Source organism: Bos taurus, chromosome 5, assembly GCF_002263795.3.
Source record: "Bos taurus isolate L1 Dominette 01449 registration number 42190680 breed Hereford chromosome 5, ARS-UCD2.0, whole genome shotgun sequence".
Lineage (NCBI taxonomy): Eukaryota > Metazoa > Chordata > Mammalia > Artiodactyla > Bovidae > Bos > Bos taurus.
Genome location: NC_037332.1, coordinates 42,310,099 through 42,332,688, shown reverse-complemented (window position 1 = coordinate 42,332,688; position 22,590 = coordinate 42,310,099). Strand labels below are relative to the sequence as shown.

General features: G+C 36.5%; 1 protein-coding gene across 3 annotated transcripts in view; it reads right to left on the bottom strand.

Moving 5' to 3' along the window:
* CPNE8 (copine 8) overlaps positions 1–22,590 on the bottom strand; it is a 278,744-nt gene that overhangs the window by 139,732 nt on the left and 116,422 nt on the right. For all 3 annotated transcript variants that reach the window (NM_001098085.2, XM_010805078.4, XM_010805075.4), the window contains exon 7: positions 1,117–1,180. In NM_001098085.2, the coding sequence (NP_001091554.2) occupies positions 1,117–1,180 (64 nt within the window). The remainder of the gene's footprint in view (positions 1–1,116; positions 1,181–22,590) is intronic.

The following is a 22,590-nucleotide window of genomic DNA, read 5'->3' as shown; positions in this document are numbered from 1 at the left end:
ACAGCTATATTATTTCACTGATGCTGATTATCAGTGTCTTTAGCTAAGAATAAGAATGTAGGATGCATATGTGAAGTTAGGTCAAGATTCCTAAAAATTAAAAAATTCTAGATCTATAATTTTTAAGTATGGGAAATATGTAAAAAATAATTAGTATTATTAATAAATATATTGAAAGGAAATTTCAGATGTTTTAAAGCTTTATTTTCATAAAGAGTGGTGAAAATGCCTCTAGATCACTAAATAACATATTCCACTTCATTTGCATGGAAGCTTTACAGTTTTCTGTTTCTCCAAATTAAACAACAGAATTGAAAGCAAAATATGTTTAAGATGCAGACTGGCAATACTCTCAATCTATGCCCTTGATATGTTACACATAGTACAAAACAGAACTTAAAATAGTTTGTTCATTAGCACAGTTACACAAAATAATATCAAGATTTTGTCAAAATAGCATTTTAATGTCACAATAAAGAATATGTATCCTTCATCATATAAACACGGATTATCTTACACATATACAAATTCAGAGACAAGAAGTATGAAAGCTGATTAGGTCCACAAATCACAACTAAAACTAGTCATTTTCTAAGATTAATAAATATACACTCTATGTTATTACACTCAGTTGGAGTGGTAGCTGGTTATTTCTATAAATGTGGGCTTCCCAAGCTAAGAAAATATGCCCCCACATATAAATACTGAATTAATTCAGTCAGAAATACAGAAAAACAAGTATGTTACACAAAATGGTTACAGACAATTGACTAGAAATATTTCTTCAGGATCACATATAAAATCTTCAAATTTTTACAAAAACTTAACTAATACAATTGACAATTCCTTATATTAATGCCACCCCAAAATGATATTAGATTTTATTTTAACAATTTCTATTCATTAAAAAGACTGTTAAAACTGGACTATAGAATGTAGCCTCTCTAGCTAAAGTACTACTTAAAATAATATTTTTATGAATCATAGAATTATATAATTTAGTTTTAATTATTTTTGCTAAAATTACTCAAGAATAATCATTTAAATATAGTTTGAGAAATACCATTTCAAAGAAGTTTTGGAACTACTGTCTAATCCAAAGAAATATTTACTTACTCTGCAACAGTTTAATTCCTCTGCTGTAAGTATGATTGTACCACATTTCTTCCCTGGAATTCCTCTAAAACAACAAAAAGCATATTTAAACACAATGATATTTCTATTAATATTATATAGAAAATAAATTAATATTAAATATATATGCTATTTTTATATAACCAAAAAAAAGCATACTACTAATAATTGTGCTCTAATAAAATATATCCTGTTTCAAACTTGAGTTTATCCTACTACTAATAAAACCACATTTACTAATAGATCCACACTTACTAATAGATCCACACTTACTAATAGATTCACACTTACTAATAAATCTTTTCAACATTTCAGTACTTTGCCCAAGAATCTCCAATAGCTTCATACTGTTTATAATAGATAATTAATACAATATAACACAGTATCTATGAGAAATATTCTCCCATGATTTCTAAGATATCTATTATGTGATTACAATGTATTCCTAATTTAGTTTTCAATATTTCTTTCTTCTTTCAATATGGTTATTTATTTGGGCTTATTTTTCCTTTGTGCCGGTTCCTACACCTTAGCATATTACAGTGTGTTAAAACTCTTCCCTGCTGTTGTTCAGTCATCTAGTCATGTCTGACTCTTTGCGACCCCATGGACTGCAACACGCCAGGCCTCCCCGTCCCCCACCATCTCCCGAAGTTTGCCCAAGTTCATGTCTATTGCTTCAGTGATGCCATCCAGCCATCTCATCCTCTGATGCCCTCTTCTCCTCTGCCCTCAATCTTTCCCAGCATCAGGGACTTCTCCAATGAGTCAGCTGTTCCAGTCAGATGACCAAAATACTGGAGCTTCAGCCCCAGCGTCAGTCCTTCCAACTAGTATTCAGGGTTTATTTCCCTTAAAACTGACTGGTTTGATCTTGTTGTCCAAAGGACTCTGAAGTGTCTTCTCCAGCACCACAGTTTGAAGGCATTAATTCTTCTGTGCTTCACTTTCTTTATTGTCCAGCTCTCACAACCGTACATGACCCCTAGGAAGATTATAGTCTTGACTATACAGACGTTTGTTGGCAGAGTAATGCCTCTGCTTTTCAACACACTGTCTAGGTTTGTCATCGCTTTCCTGCCAAGAAGCAAATATCTTCTGATTTCATGGCTGCAGTCACCATCTGCAGTGATTTCAGAGCCCAAGAAGAGGAAATCTGTCACTACTTCCACATTTTCCCCCTTTATTTGCCATGAAGTAATGGGGCTGGATGCCATGAACTTAGTTTTTTTTAATAGTTTTAAGTTGACTCTTTCACTCTCTTCCTTTACCCTCATCAAGAGGCTCTTTAGTTCCTCTTAGCTTTCTGCCATTAGAGTGGTATCATTTGCATATCTGAGGATGTTGATGTTTCTCCTGCCTATCTTGATTTCAGCTTGTAACCATCCAGCCTGGCATTTCTCATGATGTGCTCAGTGTATAGGTTAAACAAACAGGGTGATAGCAGATAGCCCTGTCATACTCCTTTCTCAATATTGAATCAGTTGTTTCATACCAGGGTTCTAACTGTTGCTAAGATATGATACCAAAAGATGAGTCCCCCAGGTCTTAACGTGTCTAATACGCTACTGGAGAAGAGCAGAAGAGAACTACAAATAGCCCCAGAAAGAATGAAGTGTGTGGGCCAAAGCAGAAACAACTCCCAGTTGTGGATACGTCTGGAGATGAAAGTAAAATCTGAAGCTACAAAGAACAGTATAGCATAGGAACCTGGAATGTTAGGTCCATGAATCAAAGTAAATTGAACGTGGTCAAGCAGAAGATGGTAAGAATAAACTCTTCCCTATTCTGCCTCAAACTCCATACATCCCAGATGAAGTTTTACTTGTCCCAGGAAACTTTATCCCAGTCAACCTCACACAAAACTTGGCCTTCTCTGCATTTCTATCGCATTTAAAGCCAGTTCCATAACTTGAGCATTTAATTTTTCCTAAATTATTACAATACCATGTTTTTAACCCTCTTTCCTCAAGTTGATTATAAACTCTATTAGAGCAAAATTCATCCTATAAATCCCTTGTAAACCAACAGATTTAAATATCTGTTAATAACAGGCACTCATTGTTTTAGGAAAGTATATAATACATAAGCAAAATTATGCAAAGCAATACTTCCACTCAATTTTCTTTCTATATGTCTATGGCATATAATATTTATGCTCAAAAACTTGCTGACACCAAAAGCAAAGTGCACTAGGAGAATGCAAGGTATGTTCACAGTTCCCTGCTTTACCTGAGGGAATCTTTCAAAGACTAATCCTAATGATCTAAAGGTATACTTCATGTTTCTTTTTTCCTGTCACAAATCATAGTCCAGACTCTTCTGCTTTTCTAGGGAACTATAGGTTATTGAATTAGAATAAAATGAGTGTTTTTGTCTTCAAAAATATGATTCATCTCTAAAAATCTATGCCAGTTTGCATGTGACATTTTCTCCAGATCTTTATGATTAAAAGGTAAGTTACTTTATCCTTGCACATTTTTTCTTAGAATAATTAAAACATCATTTTTAGTATCCTTCCATCATCAGTAATCAGTTAATTTTTATAATACTGCTGAATTAAAAAAAAATTCCTTTCTCTGTTTGTGAATCACAAGATTTATACTTTCAATATTATGGCAAACTAAAGCATCTTGACTGAACATCTACCTGAAAATAATTTAAAATGCTGAATAAAATTTGCAAATAGTATTTATAAATGCTCTGGAAAAACCATCAAAATAAGTAAGGACTAATCAGAAACTGAAGATGTAAAGCCAGAAAGATGAACAGAAGTAAACCCTAGAGTGTTTACTCTTACGCTTGTTTTTTTATGGCTCCTTAGGGCATAAAAATGAGAACCCTCCTCCCTGGCAAAAGGTGAGTAAGGATTCACAAGGTGGGAAATTCAATAAATAAACAATTTCACAGCATAAAGCTTGGATCATGAAGACTATATTGCCTGATTGTCGCATGAATTAGACATAAACATTCTCTTTGACAGGATCTACAAAATAAATCCATGCCTTAAAATGTGGTGATTAATGAAATAGAAAAAATGTCTCCTAATAATTCAGACCTCAATCAGGCTTGCCATCTTAATTTTCACTACTAGAGTAGTGACAAACTTTAAACTGAGAATTTGGCTTAATTCAAGTGATCACAGTTACTTGGTAAATGAAAAATCTCTGTGGAAGGGTTTGCATTCAAACCACATCTCAAAATACTATCACATTAAAGTGTAAAAATATATGTGAGCTCATTTAAAAATATCTCAAAACTCTAAAGAAAAAATGTACCATATTTTAGAGTCTCCAGAGAAAGAAGGCTACAAAATCTAACACAGACTTAAACACTAAAAATATTATGCATAATATACACGACATTCAGTCCTGTTAGACTCTGTGACCCTATGGACTATAGCCTGCCAGGCTCCTCTGTCCATGGGATTCTCTAGGCAAGAATACTCGAGTGGGTTGCCATGCCCTCCTCCAGGGGACCTTCCCAACCCAGGGATGGAACCTGAGTCTCTTATGTCTCCTGCATTGGCAGACAGGTTCTTTACCACTAGCACCACCTGGGAAGCTTCTAAGTATGTATACTATACCTAAAATGTAAAGAGAAGAATGGAAATATGAGGAACTAGCAAATAACTATAAAAATAATCAGGAATATATGGAGAAAAAATAGGACTACTAGAGCTGACTACTGAGAAGGAGCATTGGAAGATAAAAGACAATTGAAAAAATTTCTTGAATGGTTTCAAAAGAAAATAACTGTTACCCTAGGACTGTATATATCCCTTTTGAGAACAAGTATGCACCTCAGATTTTTAAACAAAATAGAATTGAGTGAATTTATAGTCAAGAATGGGCTTCTGTGGTGGCTCAGTGGTAAAGAATCCGCCTCACTATGCAGGAGATATAAGTTCAATCCCTGGGTTGGGCAGATCCCTTGGAGAAGGAAATGGCAACCCATTCTAGAACTCTTGCCTAGAATATCCCATGGACAGAGGAATTTGGGGGGCTACAGTCCATGGGGTCACAAAAGAGTCAAACATGACTTAGCAACTAAAAACCAACAAAAACATAGCCAAGCACATTTGTTCAGGAATTTCTGAAAGATGAAGGAGAATAACCAAACATGAGACGAATAAAGAAATAATAAGGGAAGTTGTAAATATGAAAAATATAATATTTAAAATCTTAATATTATTGATAAATCAATAATAGTAATATTAAAAAACAAATAAATGAAAATGATGATAGCGTTGACCAGGAAACTGAGAATTTAAGTTAAAGTCCCCTGATGTACTTTTATTATTCAGGAAGAAAGTACAAGATGCTTTAAAATAAATAGAACTTGATAAGTTACATAAAAATATTTATAAACTCTTAGGAAACTACAATTCTTAAGGACTTTATATCTAAAAGATAAGGAAGATTGTGGAATGATGTTTTAAAAATATAAGCAATTCCAAAGACACTAAAGAAAAAACAGTGGAGCACATGAGAAGCACTAAATAAGTGATCAAATTAAATCCAGAGAAACAGTTACAAAAATACACATTAATAAACTAAATGCTGTCATTGCTGTTGTTAGCTGCTAAGTCATGTCTGACTCTGTGACTGCCAGGCTCCTCTGTTCATAGGACTGTAGCCCGCCAGCCTCCTCTGTTGATGGAACTTCCCAGGCAGGAATACTTGAGTGATTTGCCATTTCCTTCTTCACGGGATCTTCCTGACAAGATGATCCTGACAAGTATCAAACTCACAACTCCTGCATTGCAGGTGGATTCTTTACCACTGAGCTACCAGGGAAGCTGTTGAACTAAATGCTACAGATTAAAAACAAAAACTGTCATTCTATATAAAGAATAAAATTCATACATAGCTATTTAAAACAGACATTAAAATTTAAAAATCTAGAAAATTCAAAAAATGGAAAGTTACACTAAAGGAAACAAAAATAACTAATGCAAACCAGTGTATCTACATTAATGGTAAACATATCTGAAAATCATCACTGTACAATAATAAAAGGTTCAATCGATTAGGAAGATACAACAATCTCAGTATTGCATGCATCTATGAAATATACATTAAGAACTGACCATACAAACAAAAGGGCAGATATACCATTATGCTGAGCAATTCTACCCTGGTATGTACCACATTGGTCAGTGATCAGTGCTAACAATCACAAGTGATAAGCCACGTTGACATCATGTAACACTGATATGATGTAATAAGAAGGGCATTACACCACTGTAATCTTGCCCTTCAAATTTATAACCACAATCTAGACATATTAAAAATATTAGACAATCCCAATTTGAAAAACATTCTACAAAATATCTGACTAGTACTCCTCAAACTGCCAAAGATATCTGAATCATGGAAAGACTAAGAAATTGTCACATAACAGAGAATAGTAGGAGAGAGGCTGACTACATGGAAAAAGGAATCCTGAAGTGAATTATGATATAGAAAAATGACATTCATGGAAAAACAAGTGAAACTCTAATAAAGTCTGTAGTTTGGTTTAGTCACTAAGTCACGTCTGACTCTTGCAACCCCATGGACTACAGACTGCCAGGCTCCTTTGTCCATGGGATTTTCCAGGCAAAAATACTGGAGTGGGTTGCTATTTCCTTCTCCAGAGGATGCTCCTGACCCAGGAATGGAACCCCAGTCTCCTGCATTGCAGGCAGATTCTTTACCAACTGAGCTATGAGGGAAGTGTAGCAACATGGGTATATTGTGACAAACATACCACAGTAATGTAAAACATGGGGTTCCCTCGTGGTTTAGAGGGTAAAGAAATCCAATGCAGGAGACCTGGGTTTGATTCCTAGGTTGGGAAGATTCCCCTAGAGATGGTAATGGTTACCCACTCCAGTATTCTTACATGGAGAATTCCATGGACACAGGAGCCTGGTTTGCAACAAGTCTATGGGGTTGCAAAGAACCAGACATGACTAAGCAAGGAACATACACACACAATGCAAAATATGAATAGCAAAGGAAAGTGGGTGAGGAATATGCAAAATTCTCTGCCGTATTTTCTCAACATTTTTGTAAGGCTAAAGTTCTTATTCAAAACAAGGCAAGGTAAAAAAAGAAAATCAGGCTGAGTATTCTAGGTTAAAAGTGACAAAAATTAGGACAACTAAACTCAATGTACAATTTTTGACTAAAATTCTAGACTAGAGAATGATAGCTATAAAAATTGGGACAAACGGTGTAATTTGAATATAAGATGTGGAGTATATAACTTCATTATTTTCTTGCAAAGTTTCCTGATTTTGATTATTGAACTGTGATTCTATAAGAGAATATGCTTATAAGAAAGATATTCGTTTTGTTTGCTGTTTCCTTTGAGGTTCAAAAGCTTTTACATTTAATTAGGTCCCATTCGTTTATTTTTATTATCATTATTCTAGGAGGTGGATCAAAAAATAAAATAAAATATATGCACACAAAGTGACTGACAAGGCCTTAATCTCCAAAATACACAAATAGCTCAAACAACTCAATATCAAATAAGTAAACAACCTAAACAAAATAGGGCAAAGGATCTAAATAGATATTTCTCCAACACATAGAGATAGTAAAAAATAACATGAAAAGATGCTCAACATCACTAATTATTCAAAGTGAAAGTGAAGTCGCTCAGTTGTGTCTGACTCTTTGCAACTCCATGGACTGTAGCCTACCAGGCTCCTCCCTCCGTCCATGGGATTTTCCAGGCAAGAGCACTGGAGGGGGTTGCCATTTCCTTCTCCATTTCTTTATCCACTAATTATAAGATCCATTTCCTTATCCACTAATTATTAGATAAATACAAATTAAAATTACAATGAGGTATTACCTCACATCAATCAGAGCACCGTTCTGTCACTAAGTCATGTCTGACTCTTTGTAAGCCCATGGACGGCAGCCACCAGGCTTCCCTATCTTTCACTATCTCCAAGAATTTCCTCAGATTCATGCCCATTGAGTTGATGATGCTATCTAAACATCTCAACCTCTGCTAGTCCCTTCTCCTTTTGCCTTCAATCTTTCCCAGCATCAGTCTTTTCCAGTGAGTTGGCTCTTGATATCAGGTGGCCAAAGAATTGGAAATTCAGCTTCAGCATCAGTCACTCCAATAAATATTCAGGGTTGATTTCCTTTAGGATTGACTGGTGTGATCTCCTTGCAGTGCAAGGGAATCTCAAGAGTCTTCTCTAGCACAAAAATTTGAAAGCATCAATTCTTCAATGCTTAGCCTTCTTTATGGTCCAACTCTCAAATTTGTACATGACTACTGAACCATAGCTTTGACTATACAGAACTTTGTCAGCAAAGAACTCAAGACTTAACAGAAGCAGAAGAGATTAAGAAAAGGTGAAAAGAATACACAGAAGAACTATACAGAAAAGATCTTAATGACCTGGATAACCAGGCATCCTGAAGTGTGGAAGTCAACTGACACCTTAAGAAGATTACTTTAAACAAAGCTAGTTGAGGTGATGACCCACTCCAGTACTCTTGCCTGGAAAATCCCATGGGCAGAGGAGCCTGGTAGGTTGCCGTCTATGGGGTCGCACAGAGTCGGACACGGCTGAAGCGACTTCACTTTCACTTTTCACTTTCATGCATTGGAGATGGAAATGGCAACCCACTCCAGTGTTCTTGCCTGGAGAATCCCAGGGATGGGGGAGCCTGGTGGGCTGCCGTCTATGGGGTTGCACAGAGTTGGACATGACTGAAGCGACTTAGCAGCAGCAGCAGCAGAGCAGTTGAGGTGATGGAATTCTAGCTGAGCTATTTAAAATCCTAAGAGGTGATGCTGCTAAAGTGCTGCCCTCAATATGTCAGCCAATTTGGAAAACTCAGCAGTGGCCACAGAACTGGAAAAGCTCAGTATTCATTCTAGTCCCAAAGAAGGGCAATGCCAAAGATGTTGAAAGTATCCTTCAATTACACTCATTTCATATGCTAGTAAGGTCATGCTCAAAGTTTTCCAAGCAAGGCTTTAGCAATACATGAACTGAGAACTTTGAGATATACAGTCTGGCTTTAGAAGAGGTAGAGGAACTAGAGATCAAATTGCCAACATTTGTCGTGTCATAGAGAAACAAGGGAGTTCTAGAAAATCATCTACTTCTGCTTCATTGACTATGTTAAAGACTTTGACTGTGTGGATCACAAAAAACTGTGAAAAATCTTAAAGAAATGGGAATACCAGACCACCATACCTGTCTCCTGAGAAACCTGTATGAGTCAGTCAGATCTGGACATGGAACAACTGGCTAGTTTAAAATTGGGAAAGGAGAATGTCAAGGCTAATATATATGGACTTTGTACCATTTAATTTTATCACCTATAGGTTGAGAAAAATTACTTGTAAGTTTTTCTTATTACAAGCCAGTTTCAGGTCAGTCAGGTTTGTAGGTATCCTATTTAAATATGAATTGTTACTAGAGGGCTTTTGATTGATATCTTTGAAAATATCAATGCTATTGATAAGTTGAACATAGTTTATTCACTAAATTTAGAAATTTGTTTTGTATTCCTATGGCAAATCCAAGTACAAATCACTTTGTATTCCAAGGCCAAACTTCCCTGTTACTTCCGGTATCACCTGACTACCTACCTTTGCATTCCAATCCCCTATAATGAAAAGTACATCTTTTTCTTTTCTATTTTTGATGATAGTTCTAGAAGGTCTTGTAGGTCTTCCTATAACTGGTCAATCTCAGCTTGTTCAGCATTAGTGGTTGGGGCATAGACTTAGAGTATGGTGATGCTGAATGGATCGCCTTGGATACAAACCAAGATCATTATATCGTTACTGATATCAAAACTAACACCAAGCCCCACCAAAAGGCCAGAAAGCTCCAATACCAGATGCCTTACACCAAACCTTTAGCCAAGGAGTAACACAATGTTACCAATGAGCAGAAAGTCTGCATAAAGCCATGCCAGTCCCATAGACCCCCAAAACACAGTACTGTACAACACAATGACCTTCAGAGAGACAAGATCCAGATCCATCCACCAGAACACAGGCATAAGTCCCCCCAGCCAGGAAACCTTCACAAGGCACTGGTCCAACCCCACACATAGGGAGCAGATTCCACAAATAAAAGGAACTATGACTTTCCAGCCTGCAAAAGAAGACCTCAGACACAGTAAATTAAACAAAATGAAAAGACAGAGAAACTTGCAGCAGATGAAGGAACATGGTAGAAGTGCATAAGCCTAAATAAATGAAGAGGAAATAAGAAACCTACCTTAAAAATAATTCAGAGTAATAATAGTAAAGATCATCCACAATCTCAGAAATAAGTGGAGAGACAGATAAATAGAACGAGTAACTGAGATGGAAGACAGAATGGTGGAAATAACTGAATCAGTGCAGAATAAAGAAAATAGAATGAAAAGAAATGACACTTTCAGAGACATCTGTGACAGTATTGTCCGACTCTTTGTGACCCCATGGACTGTAGCCTACCAGGCTCCTCTGTCCATGAGATTTTCCAGGCAAGGGTACTGGAGTGGGCTGCCATTTCCTTCCCCAGGGGATCTTCCCAACCCAGGGATCGAACCCAGGCCTCCTGCACTGTAGGCAGACACTTTACCATCTGAGCCACCAGGGAAGTTAATATTAAGCACAGCAACATTATAATTACAGTGGTCCTAGAAGAAGGAAAATAGTAAGGTATGAGAAAATACTTGAGGAGATTATAGTAGAAAACTTCTCTAACATGAAAAAGGAAAATAAGCACTCAAATCAGAAAAGCCCAGAGTCCCATAAAGATAAACACAAGAGGAAACATGCTAAGACACATATTTATCAAATTAATGAAAATTAAACACAAACAACAAGCATTAAAAACAGCAAGGGAAAAGCAACAAATAACATACAGGGGATCCTCATAAGACTAATAGCTGATCTTTCAACAGAAACTGCAAGCCAGAAGGGAGTGTCAAGATATACTTAAAGTGAAAGGGAAAAATTTACAATCAAGAATACTCTAGCCAGCAAAGATATCATTAAGATTCGAAGGAGAAATAAAAAATTTTACAGATAAGCAAAACTTAAGACAATTCAGCACCACCAACCACTTTACAACAAATGCAAAGCAACTTCTCTAGACTGAAAAAATGAGAGCAAGTCCTATAAAATGAAACCCAAAACAATAAAGTAAATGGTAATTGGATTATACATATTAATAATTACCTTAAATGAAAATGGACTAAATGCTCCAAGCAAAAGACACAGATTGGCTGAATGTATAAAAAAAATAAGATGTCTATATATGCTGTCTACAAGAGACCCGCATCACATGTAGGAACACATAAAAACTGAAAGCGAGAGTCTAGAAAAAGATATTCTATGCAAATGTGAATCAAACAAAAACAAGAGTAGCAATACTCATAAGATAACATAGACTTTAAAATAAAGACTAATATAAGAAACAAGGTAGGATACTACATAATGATCAAGGGAGCCACCCAAGAAGATATAACAATTATATATAGATCTAACACAGAAGCACCTCAATACATAAGGCAAATGCTAATAACTACTAGAGGGGAAATCAACATTAATACAATAATACTGGAGGACTTTAATATACCACTTACACCAATGGACATATCATCAAGACAAAATTAATAAGGAAACACAAACATTAAATTATATATTGGACCATCTGGAACTAACTGATACCTACAAAGTATTTCATCCAATTCACTTTTTTTCTCAAGTGCACATGGAACATTCTCCAGGACATATGACATCTTGGGTCACAAATCAAGCCTTGGAAAAATTTTAAAAAATTAAATAATTTAAAGTATCTTTTCTGACCACAACGCTATAAGAGTATACATCAACTACCAGGAAAAACTAAAACTAAGAAAAACACAAACACATGGAAGCTAAACACTATGCTTCTGAATAATCAAGAGGTTACTGAAGACATTAAACAGGAAATCAGAAGATATCTAGAAACAATGGGAAGGAGAACATGACAAATCAAAACCAAAGGGATGAAGTAAAAGTAGAGCTAAGAGAGAAGTTTAAAGCAATACAAGGCTACCTCAAGAAACAAGAGAAAAATCAAATAAACACCCTAAAGCAACTAGAAAAAAGTTGAAAAAAAAAAAAAAGTAAAAGAACAAAATAAAACCTAAAAATTACTTGGAGGGAAGAAATTACAATGATCAGAGAGAATTAATAATATGTGAAAAAAGAAATGAAGGGGACAATAGCAAAAATGAATTAAAACCTGACACTTTGAGAAGATAAACAAAATTGACAGACTCAACAAGAAAAAAAGGGAGAAGACACAAATCAATAAAATTAAAAATGAAAAAGGAGAAGTTATAACTGACAGCAGAGAAATGCAAAGAATCATGAGAGACTACTATGAGCAAATATATGCCAACAAAATGGACAACCTGGTAGAAATGATAGAATTCTTAGAAATGTATAACCTTCCAAAACTGAATCAGGAAGAAATAGAAAATACAATCAGACCAATCGTGAGCATGGAAAATGGAAATGTAATGAAAATTTTCCAACAAACAAAAGCCCAGGGCCAGATGGATTCACAGGCAAATTCTACCAAAAGTTTAGAGAAGAGATAACACCTATCTTTCTCAAAGTCTTCCAGAAAACTGAAGAGGAAAGAAAACTCACACACCCATTCTACGAGGTCACCATCACCCTGATAAAAAACTAGACATGGATGCCACACACACACACAAAAGAGCCAATTAAATGATGAACATAGATGGAAAAGTTTTGAACAAAATTCTAGCAAAGAGAATCCAAAAACACATTAAAGGTACCCTACATGATGATCAAGTGGGGCTTTATCTCAGGGATGCAAAGATTCTTCAATATATGCAAATCAATCGATGCGATACCCCATATTAACAAACTGAAGGATAAAAACCATAGATCCCATCCTGAGAGATGCAGAGAAAGCTTTCAACAAAGTCCAATACCCACTTATGATAGAAACTCTTTAGAAAGTAGGCATAGAAGAAGCATACCTCAAAATAGTAAAGGTCATACACAACAACCCTCCGGAAACATTATTCTAAAATGGTGAAAAACTGAAAGCATTTCCTCTAAGATCAGGAGCAAGACAAGGATACCCAATTTTACCACTATTATTCAACACACTTTTGGAAGTTTTAGTCATAGCAATCAGAGAAGAAAAAGAAATAAAAGGAATCCAGATTAGAAAAGAAGTAAAACTCTTGCTATTCTGGATGACATGATACTATACATAGAAAAGCTTAATGATGTCACAAGAAAAATACTAGAGCTAATCAAACAGTATAGTAGAGCTGAAGGATATAAAATTAATACACAGAAATCCCTAGCATTCCTAAACACTGCTGCTGCTACTGCTGCTGCTAAGTCACTTCAGTCGTGTCCGACTCTGTGCGACCACATAGACGGCATCCTGCCAGGCTCCGCCATCCCTGGGATTCTCCAGGCAAGAACACCGGAATGGGTTGCCATTTCCTTCTCCAATGCATGAAAGTGAAAAGTGAAAGTGAAGTCACTCAGTCGTGTCCAACTCTTAGCGACCCCATGGACTGCAGCCTACCAGGCTCCTCCATCCATGGGATTTTCCAGGCAAGAGTACTGGAGTGGGGTGCATTGCCTTCTCTGTCCTATACACTAACAAAGACACATCAGAAACAGAAATTAAGGGAACAATCCCATTCACCAATGCAATTAAAATAATAAAATATCTAGCAATAAACCTACCTAAGGGTTCCCTGGTGGCTCAGAGGTTAAAGCGTCTGCCTCCAATGCTGGAGACTGGAGTTAGATTCCTGGGTCAGGAAGATCCCCTGGAGAAGGAAATGGCAACCCACCCCAGTATTCTTGCCTGGAGAATCTCATGGACAGAGGAGCCTGGTAGGCTACAGTCCACGGGGTCGCAAAGAAATTGGACACAACTGAGTGACCTCACTTTCACTTTCAAACCTACCTAAAGAAACTAATCCTAAGGGAAATCAACCTTGAATATTTGTTGGAAGGACTGATGCTGAAGATGAAGCTCCAAAACTCTGGTCACCTGATGCAAAGAGCCAACTCGTTGGAGAGGACCCTAATGCTGGCAAAGATTAAGGGAGAGAGAAGAAGGGGGTGACAGAGGATGAGATGATTGGATGGCATTACTGACTCTATGGACATGAGTTTGAGCAAACTCAGGGAGATAGTGAAGGACAGGGAAGCCTGGCGTGCTTCAGTTCATGGGGTCTCGAAGAGTTGGACACAACTTAGCAACTGAATGACAAATAACAACAAAGAGACCAAAGACTTGTATGCAAAAATCTATAAGACACTGATGAAAGAAATGAAAGATGACACAAACAGATGGATATAAATACCATGTCCTTGGATTGGAAGAATCAATATTGTGAAAGTGACTATGCTACCAAAAGCAATCTACGGATTCAGTACAATCCATATCAAACTACTTATGGTATTTTTCACAGAATTAGAACAAAAAATTTCACAATTTGTATGGAAACACAAATGATCCTGAATAGACAAAGCAATCTCCTGAGAAAGAAACACGGAGCTATAGGAATCAACCTTCTTGATATAAGACTATACTAAAAAGCTAGACATGATCAAGACAGTATGGTACTGGGACAGAAATAGATATATAGATCAACAGACCAACATAGAAAGCCCAGAGACAAACCTACGCACCTATGGACAACTTATCTTTGACAAAGATGGTTGGGCAGGGACATGACACATGTATGCCTACAGCCAATTAATGTCGATATGTGGCAAAAACTGTCACAATATTATAAAGCAATTATCCACCAATGAAAACAAAATTTTAAATATGCAACTAAATTATTAAATAAAGCACAGTTCTGCTCTTGTTTCCATCCTTCCTTGAGTTTGGGCAATACATTTAACGTTCCTAAGCCTCACTTTTCTCATCTACAAAATATAATCAATAATTTCTATTTTGATAGGCTGAGGAAAGATTAAATGCAATAACATGTGTACAACTCTTGTTGCAGTCTGATAGAGTGTTACATAACAAATATAGTAACGAATGTTTATGGTATTCTATGAGAATAAAAGGTAAATTTGTAAAAGACTGGGAGTGAAGAGAGAAAAGGGTAACTTAAAGAAAGTTACTTGAAGAAGGTTACTTAAAAAATTCTGAAAAGCTGCCAAAGAGAAATGAAAAATGTACCCATGAGGGTCATTTGGTTCTGTACTATGACCTTGTGATTCTCAGACCACATGGGTGTAGATGCAGAGAAGGTAAATAGCTGGGGCTGATGACATAGATATTAAATATTTCTTGTTAAACAAAGAAAAATCAAAGCTACATAAAGTTTTCAATAATTGAAAACTCTAACACAAACATTCAAGTAGAGAGAATGTTACTTTTACTATGTTAGTTTTCTTTTGAGATCTGATTACTGATTCTGAATGAGGAAATCATGTCACTTCCAAAGAAAAAAAAAGACCCATGCAAGTATTTTACATATCTAATGATTCACTTATTTTAAATTTGAAAAATATATCTTCCTATTTTCTCTCTAAAATGTTAACAAAAATATGTTCTAAGTATTGGTAAAATGTCATTTCTAAGATTTTTATCAAATCAGTTATCACAAAAGCAAACTCATTGTGTTCACTGTTAAAATATGTCATATGCCAAAACACTGCAACCACAAATTTTGTTTATAATTTGAAACACTGTGTTGAAGAAACTCATCTGTTATCCTGTAATTTTTTAATAACATTTACTTAAATTCAATCTTGTTTTGTAGTTAAAATGTAAATTGTTGTTGTTCAGTTGCTAGGTCATGTCCAACTCTTTGTGACCCCATAAACTGCAGCAGGCCAGGCTTCCCTGCCCTTCACTATCTCCCTGAGCTTGCTCAAACTCATGTCCATTGAGACAGTAAACACTGACATTAAAAGAAAATCAAGATGGTTATTATCACAATACAATCAATGATTTAATACACATTTTCTAGTAATAGAAACAAAGTAAACTGCTTAAAATCTCAGGAGATTGAGATTTTCTTCAGAAGTAGTTAACTCTTGGCAGAAATGGTGCAATCCTAACTCTTAATATCAAACACAGGAAAAGAATTGAAAAAACATGGATATATGTATGTGTATAACTGATTCACTTTGCTATACACCTGAAACCTCTAGGACATTGTAAATCAACTGTACTCCGATTAAAAAAAAACTTTCAAATAAAAAATTAAAAAATCACATTTGTCAAAATTAAAAAAAAAAATTTGCTTGTGATAAACTAGATCTATCCATCTACCTACATAACCATTAGGTTGCTAATACTGCTAAAAGTATACTTTGCATTTGTAATGCAGTAAAACACCATATGTAGTAACAATATAATCTAAAATTCCAAGTCCTAGGAAACAAAGTTGTTAAGTGTGCAAGACAGACATTTAGTGAACTTAACAAAAAAGAAGCACAGCAATGTGACTGTTTTTCTGGAAAATTCAGTCCAACATTTATTGAATTCTTCTATTTACAAGGTACAATAGATCTCTACCATACGGAGGGTACAATGGCTTATTTTTAAGTCTTTTCACAACTGTTATATGAAGAAAGGGATGGGAGAGGGAAGTAGTCAGCCTCTTGATTGAATTGTAGAAGGTTGTTTAGGTGGTTTGCGCCAGCATGCTGAGGAACCCACATGTGTCATGGTTCACAGAAGAATTAATAAGAATAGATCAGGAACATCTAATGTGTATTCCTTTGTTTTTTGTTTGTTTTTTCCCCCAATGGACTTGAATAAGAAAGGATGATAAAGAATTTAAAACAAACAAACAAACAAAAATAGTGTGAAAGGAAGAGGGACAAAACAACCTGTGAAGGGAGAAGCTATTTAGTTAGCTAGAATCGGTATATTTTTTTAAAAAACAATAAATTCATGCAAGTGACTGCTAATATATGTTGGGATCTAGATCTAGTAGAAATGTCAGTTTACTAAATCATCTTCTGTGTTTAGTCTTTCATCAGAGTCAACCAAAGAACTTATTCTCAAGGCAGCCATAAGAATTTCTCTCTCTCTCAGAGTTGCTCAGTTGTGTCTGACTCTTTTCAACATCATAGACTGAAGCCCGCCAGGCTCCTCTGTCTATGAAATTCTGGCAAGAATACTGGAGTAGGTAGCCATTTCCTTCTCCAGGGGATCTTCCCAACCCAGTGATGGAACCCTGGTCTCCCACATTGCAGGCAGATTCTTTACCATCTGAGCCACCAGGGAAGCCATGAGAATCTACTTGTACCTAAAATGAAACCATAGCCTAATCAAAGCTAAATATTCACAAAAGTTGCTCTGAAAAAAAAAAAAAAAACAGGAAAAAAAGAAGGGAAGAAAGGAGGGAGGATGAGAGGGAAACACTAACAGGATGTTTAATACTCTCTCCTTTTTAAACTTTGAAAAGGAAGAAAGCAATATTTTTAGTAATGGAGGCAAGTCATCTTCCATTACTGAATGGAAGAAGTAACCAGGAAAGAACATCATGTAGTTACTTGTTAGCACATTGTGAATTCAAACTGAATGATTCTCCAGAAGACGCAGAAAAAAACTGATAAACTTACTTACTACTATCTAAAACCAGATATGGATTTCTTATTTCCAACTTATGAACTTCCTATTAAGACTGTGTTGGCTCTGAGAAAATTTAACACTGCCTCTAGAGAAGAGTACATTAATCTTAGTTGACCACAGAAAGAGTTACTGCTGTCCCCCTAGAGTGAAGACTGGGGGCACTGGGAAGCCACATTCTTAATAGCCACAGGAAAGAAAGAGTTTCATTGCACATCCTAAGGAAGACTAATCAATAGCAGATAAGTCTTCATACCCAGGTAGGTGCAAGAAGGAGAAACTGCTAGAGAGATGTGTACTGTTTACCTCAAGGAAAAATTGGACATTAGACTATGATTGTAGAAGAGTTGTGTCCTTGAGAAATAGTGAGAAGGACTTCATCCTTGAAATGATCTGGGTCAGAATGGGTGTCCCTTCAAAGCTCTTTTCACCATCCAGAGACACTTTTTACTTTTGTATTAAAAAAAGTAATAATAAAATTTACTTAAAAGTTACACATAGATATATCCATTTGTTGAAGGTAATACAGGGCTACAGTGAAGTGCATGGATTCGGAAGTCAAACAACCTTTTGTCATTGTTGTTCAATCACTCAGTTCTGTCCAACTCTTTGCAGCTCCATAAACTGCAGCACGCCAGGCTTCCCTACCTTCAACATCACCTGAAGCTTGCTCAAACTCATGTCCATTGAGTCTGTGATGCCATCCAACCTTCTCGTCCTCTATCATCCCCTTGTCCTCCTGCATTCAATCTTTCTCAGGATCAGGGTCTTTTCTAATGAGTCAGCTCCTTGTATCAGGTGGCCAAAGTATTGGAGCTTCAGCTTCAGCATCAGTCCTTCCAATGAATATTCAACACTGATTTCCTTTAGGATGGACTGGTTGGATCTCCTTGTAGTCCAAGGGACTCTCAAGAGTCTTCTCCAAAACCATCATTCAAAAGCATCAATTCTTCAGCACCCAGCCTTCTTTATGTTCCAACTCTCACATCCATACATGACTATTGGAAAAACTATAGCTTTGTCTAGATGGATCTTTGTGGGCAAAGTAATATCTCTGCTTTTTAATATGCTGTCTAGGTTGGTCATAATTTTTCTTCCAAGAAGCAAGTGTCTTTTAATTTCATGACTGCAGTTACCATCTGCAGTGATTGTGGAACCCAAGAAAATAGTTTGTCACTGTTTCCATTGTTTCCCCATCTATTTGCCATGAAGTGGTGGGACAGATGCCGTGATCTTCATTTTTCTAAGTTGAGTTTTAAACCAGCTTTTTCACTCTCCGCTTTCACTTTCATGAAGAAGCTCTTTAGTTCCTCTTTACTTTCTGCCAAAGAGTGGTGTCATCTGCATATCTGAGGTTATTGATATTTCTCCTGGCAATCTTGATTCCAGCTTGTGCTTCCTCCAGCCCAGCATTTCTCAAGATGTACTTTGCATACAAGTTAAATAAGCAGGGTGACAATATACAGCCTTGATGTACTCCTTTCCCAATTTGGAACAAGCCCATTGTTCCATGTCCAGTTCTAATTGTTGCTTCTTGACCTGCATACAGGTTCTTCAGGAAACAGGTAAGGTGGTCTGGTATTCCTAACTCTTTAAGAAATTTCCACAGTTCGTTGTGATCCACACAGTCAAAGGCTTTAGCATAGGCAATGAAGCAGAAGTAGATGATTTCTCGGAATTCTCTTGTTTTTTCCATGATCCAAATTATGTGGGCAATATGATCTCTGATTCCTCTCTTTTTCTAAATCCATCTAGAACATCTGGAAGTTCTTTGTTCACATGCTGTTGAAGCCACACTTGGAGAATTTGAGCATTACTTTGGTAGAGTGTTAAATGAGTGCAACCGTGTGGTAGTTTGAATATTTTTTGGCATTGCTTTTCTTTGGGATTGAAATGAAAATGGATCTTTTCCAGTCCTGTGGCCACTCTGTGTTTTACAAATTTGCTGGTATATTGAGTGCAGCACTTTAACAGCATCATCTTTTAGGACTTGAAATAGCTCAGCTTCAATTCCATCACCTCCACTAGTTTTGTTCATAGTGATGCTTCCTAAGGCCCACTTGACTTCACACTTCAGGATGTCTGACTCTAGGTGAGTGATCACACCACTGTCATTATCTGGGTCATTAAGATCATTTTTTTTATAGTTCTTCTGTGTATTCTTGCCACCTCTTCTTAGTATCTTCTGCTTCTGTTAGGTCCATATCGTTTCTGTCCTATATTGTGCCCATCTTTGTATGAAATGTCTTCTTGGTATCTCTAATTTTCTTGAAGAGATCTCTAGTCTTTTCCATTCTATTGTTTTCCCATATTTCTTTGCTTTGTTTACTTAGGAATGTCTTCTTATATCTCCTAGATATTTTTTGTAACTCTGCATTAAGATAGGTATATCAGATGTGCATATTTAACCTTTATTTGTATGTTAGTTTCACCAGAGTCCTTGTTTCAGTGCATCTTCTAATGAACCTCATAATGGTTCTATGAGAGAAATTACTATATGTATTAGCTGGCAGAATAACTAATGACTAAATAAGAAAACCATAGTAAAGCAATGCTCAAAATTCTCCAAGCCAGGCTTCAACAATATGTGAACCATGAGCTTCCAGATGTTCAAGCTGGATTTAGAGAAGGCAGAGGAACCAGAGATCAAATTGCCAACATCCACTGGATCATCGAAAAAGCAAGGGAATTCCAGAAAATCACCTATGTCTGCTTTATTGACTATGCCAAAGCCTTTGTGTGGATCACAAGAAACTGTGGAAAATTCTGAAAGAGATGGGAATACCAGACAACCTGACCTGCCTCTTGAGAAATCTGTATGCAGGTCAGGAAGCAACAGTTAGAACTGGACATGGACCAAAAGACTGGTTCCAAATAGGAAAAGGAGTACATCAAGGCTGTATATTGTCACCATGCTTATTTAACTTATATGCAGAGTACATCATGAGAAACCCTGGGCTGGATGAAGCACAAGCTGGAATCAAGATAGCCAAGAGAAATATCTATAACTCAGATATGCAGATGACACAACCCTAATGGCAGAAAGTGAAAAAGAATTAAAGAGCTTCTTCATGAAAGTGAAAGAGGAGAGTGAAAAAGTTGGCTTAAAACACAACATTCAGAAAATGAAGATCATGGCATCCAGTCTCATCCCTTCATGGAAAATAGATGGGGAAACAGTGGAAACAGTGTCAGACTTTATTTTTTTGGGCTCCAACATCACTGCAGATGGTGACTGCAGCCATGAAATTAAAAGACGCTTACTTCTTGGAAGAAAAATTATGACCAACCTAGACAGCATATTAAAAAGCAGAGATGCTACTTTGCCAACAAAGGTCCATCTAGTCAAGGCTATGGTTTTTCCAGTAGTCATGTATGGATGTGACAGTAGGACTATAAAGAAAGCTGAGCACCAAAGAATTGATGCTTTTGAGCTGTGGTGTTGGGGAAGACTCTTGAGATTCCCTTAGACTGCAAGGAGATCCAACCAGTCTATCCTAAAGGAAATCGGTACTGAATACTCATTGGAAGGACTGATGTTGAAGCTGAAACTCCAATACTTTGGCCACCTGATGCGAAGAGCTGACTCATTTGAAAAGACCCTATTGCTAGGAAAGATTGAAGGTGGGAGGAGAAGGGGATAACAGAGGATGAGATGGTTGGATGCCATCACCAACTCAATGGACATGAGTTTGAATAAACTCCGGCACTTGGTGATGGACAGGGAGGCCTGGTGTGCTGCAGTCCGTGGGGTTGCAAAGAGCTGGACAGGACTGAGTGACTGAACTGAACTGAATTAAACTAAGAACTCAATCAAGTTAGGCCCTGATATTATTTAAAATAAAACAATTCACCACTCCATCTCACTTGCTTTCATGATAAAGAACCTATTGAGTCTAAGCACAGGAACTGAGGTAATCCCCACGTTTGTTCCAAACATTGATTTCATCAGAATGTTAGAATTTAGACCAAGATGCTTATGGGCAAGGCACCAGTTACCTTGCTTAATTGTAGAACTAATATTCCAAGCCTGCATTTTTCAACTCCAGAATTAGCAAATTAAGACCATATACAGAAGGGAAGTAGGAAGAAAGGAGCAATGAAGAAGAAGAAACTGATTTCTTTGGAAGATTTACACCAATGTGGTATCTAAACATTGTCATTGCAGTTACCCTTTAGAAACTCACCCAAAATTAAAATTAAGTAAAACTAAGAATGTTTATTCAATAAAGGCAGGTACTATATAATTTAGAAACCATCTTTCAAAATAATGGAGAAGGAAATGGCAACCCACTCCAGTATTCGTGCCTGGAAAATCCCATGGATGGAGGAGCCTGGCTGGTTACAGTCCATGGGGTTGCAAAGAGTGCGACATGACTGAGAAACTAACACACACTTTCAAAATAACACAGATCATGTCTCATCATTTCTTTCGTTACATTAGGATTTTCCACCAGGTTATCAGCCCAACCCAGTAAGACTAGGCAAATACAAACAGAAGCAAAGTTTTGTAGATGATTACACTCTAGGTGAACACAAGCATCTACAACAGAAGACTGAAATGACCCATCACTCCTAAAGCTTACTGATCAGTGATAAACCTGGAAATGAATGATTTTCTTTTTGTCAGAATATGGTACACCCATCCACTCAACCTGGAAATGGATGATCCTTTCTTTGTAAGAATATGGTACATCTATCCACTCAGTTACTTGTATAAGAAATCTGAAAGTCATCCTTGAAATCTTCCTCTTGAACCAAGACTATCAACTTATCAACAATCAAGGCTATGATGATATAAAGAGTAATCAATGGAGAAC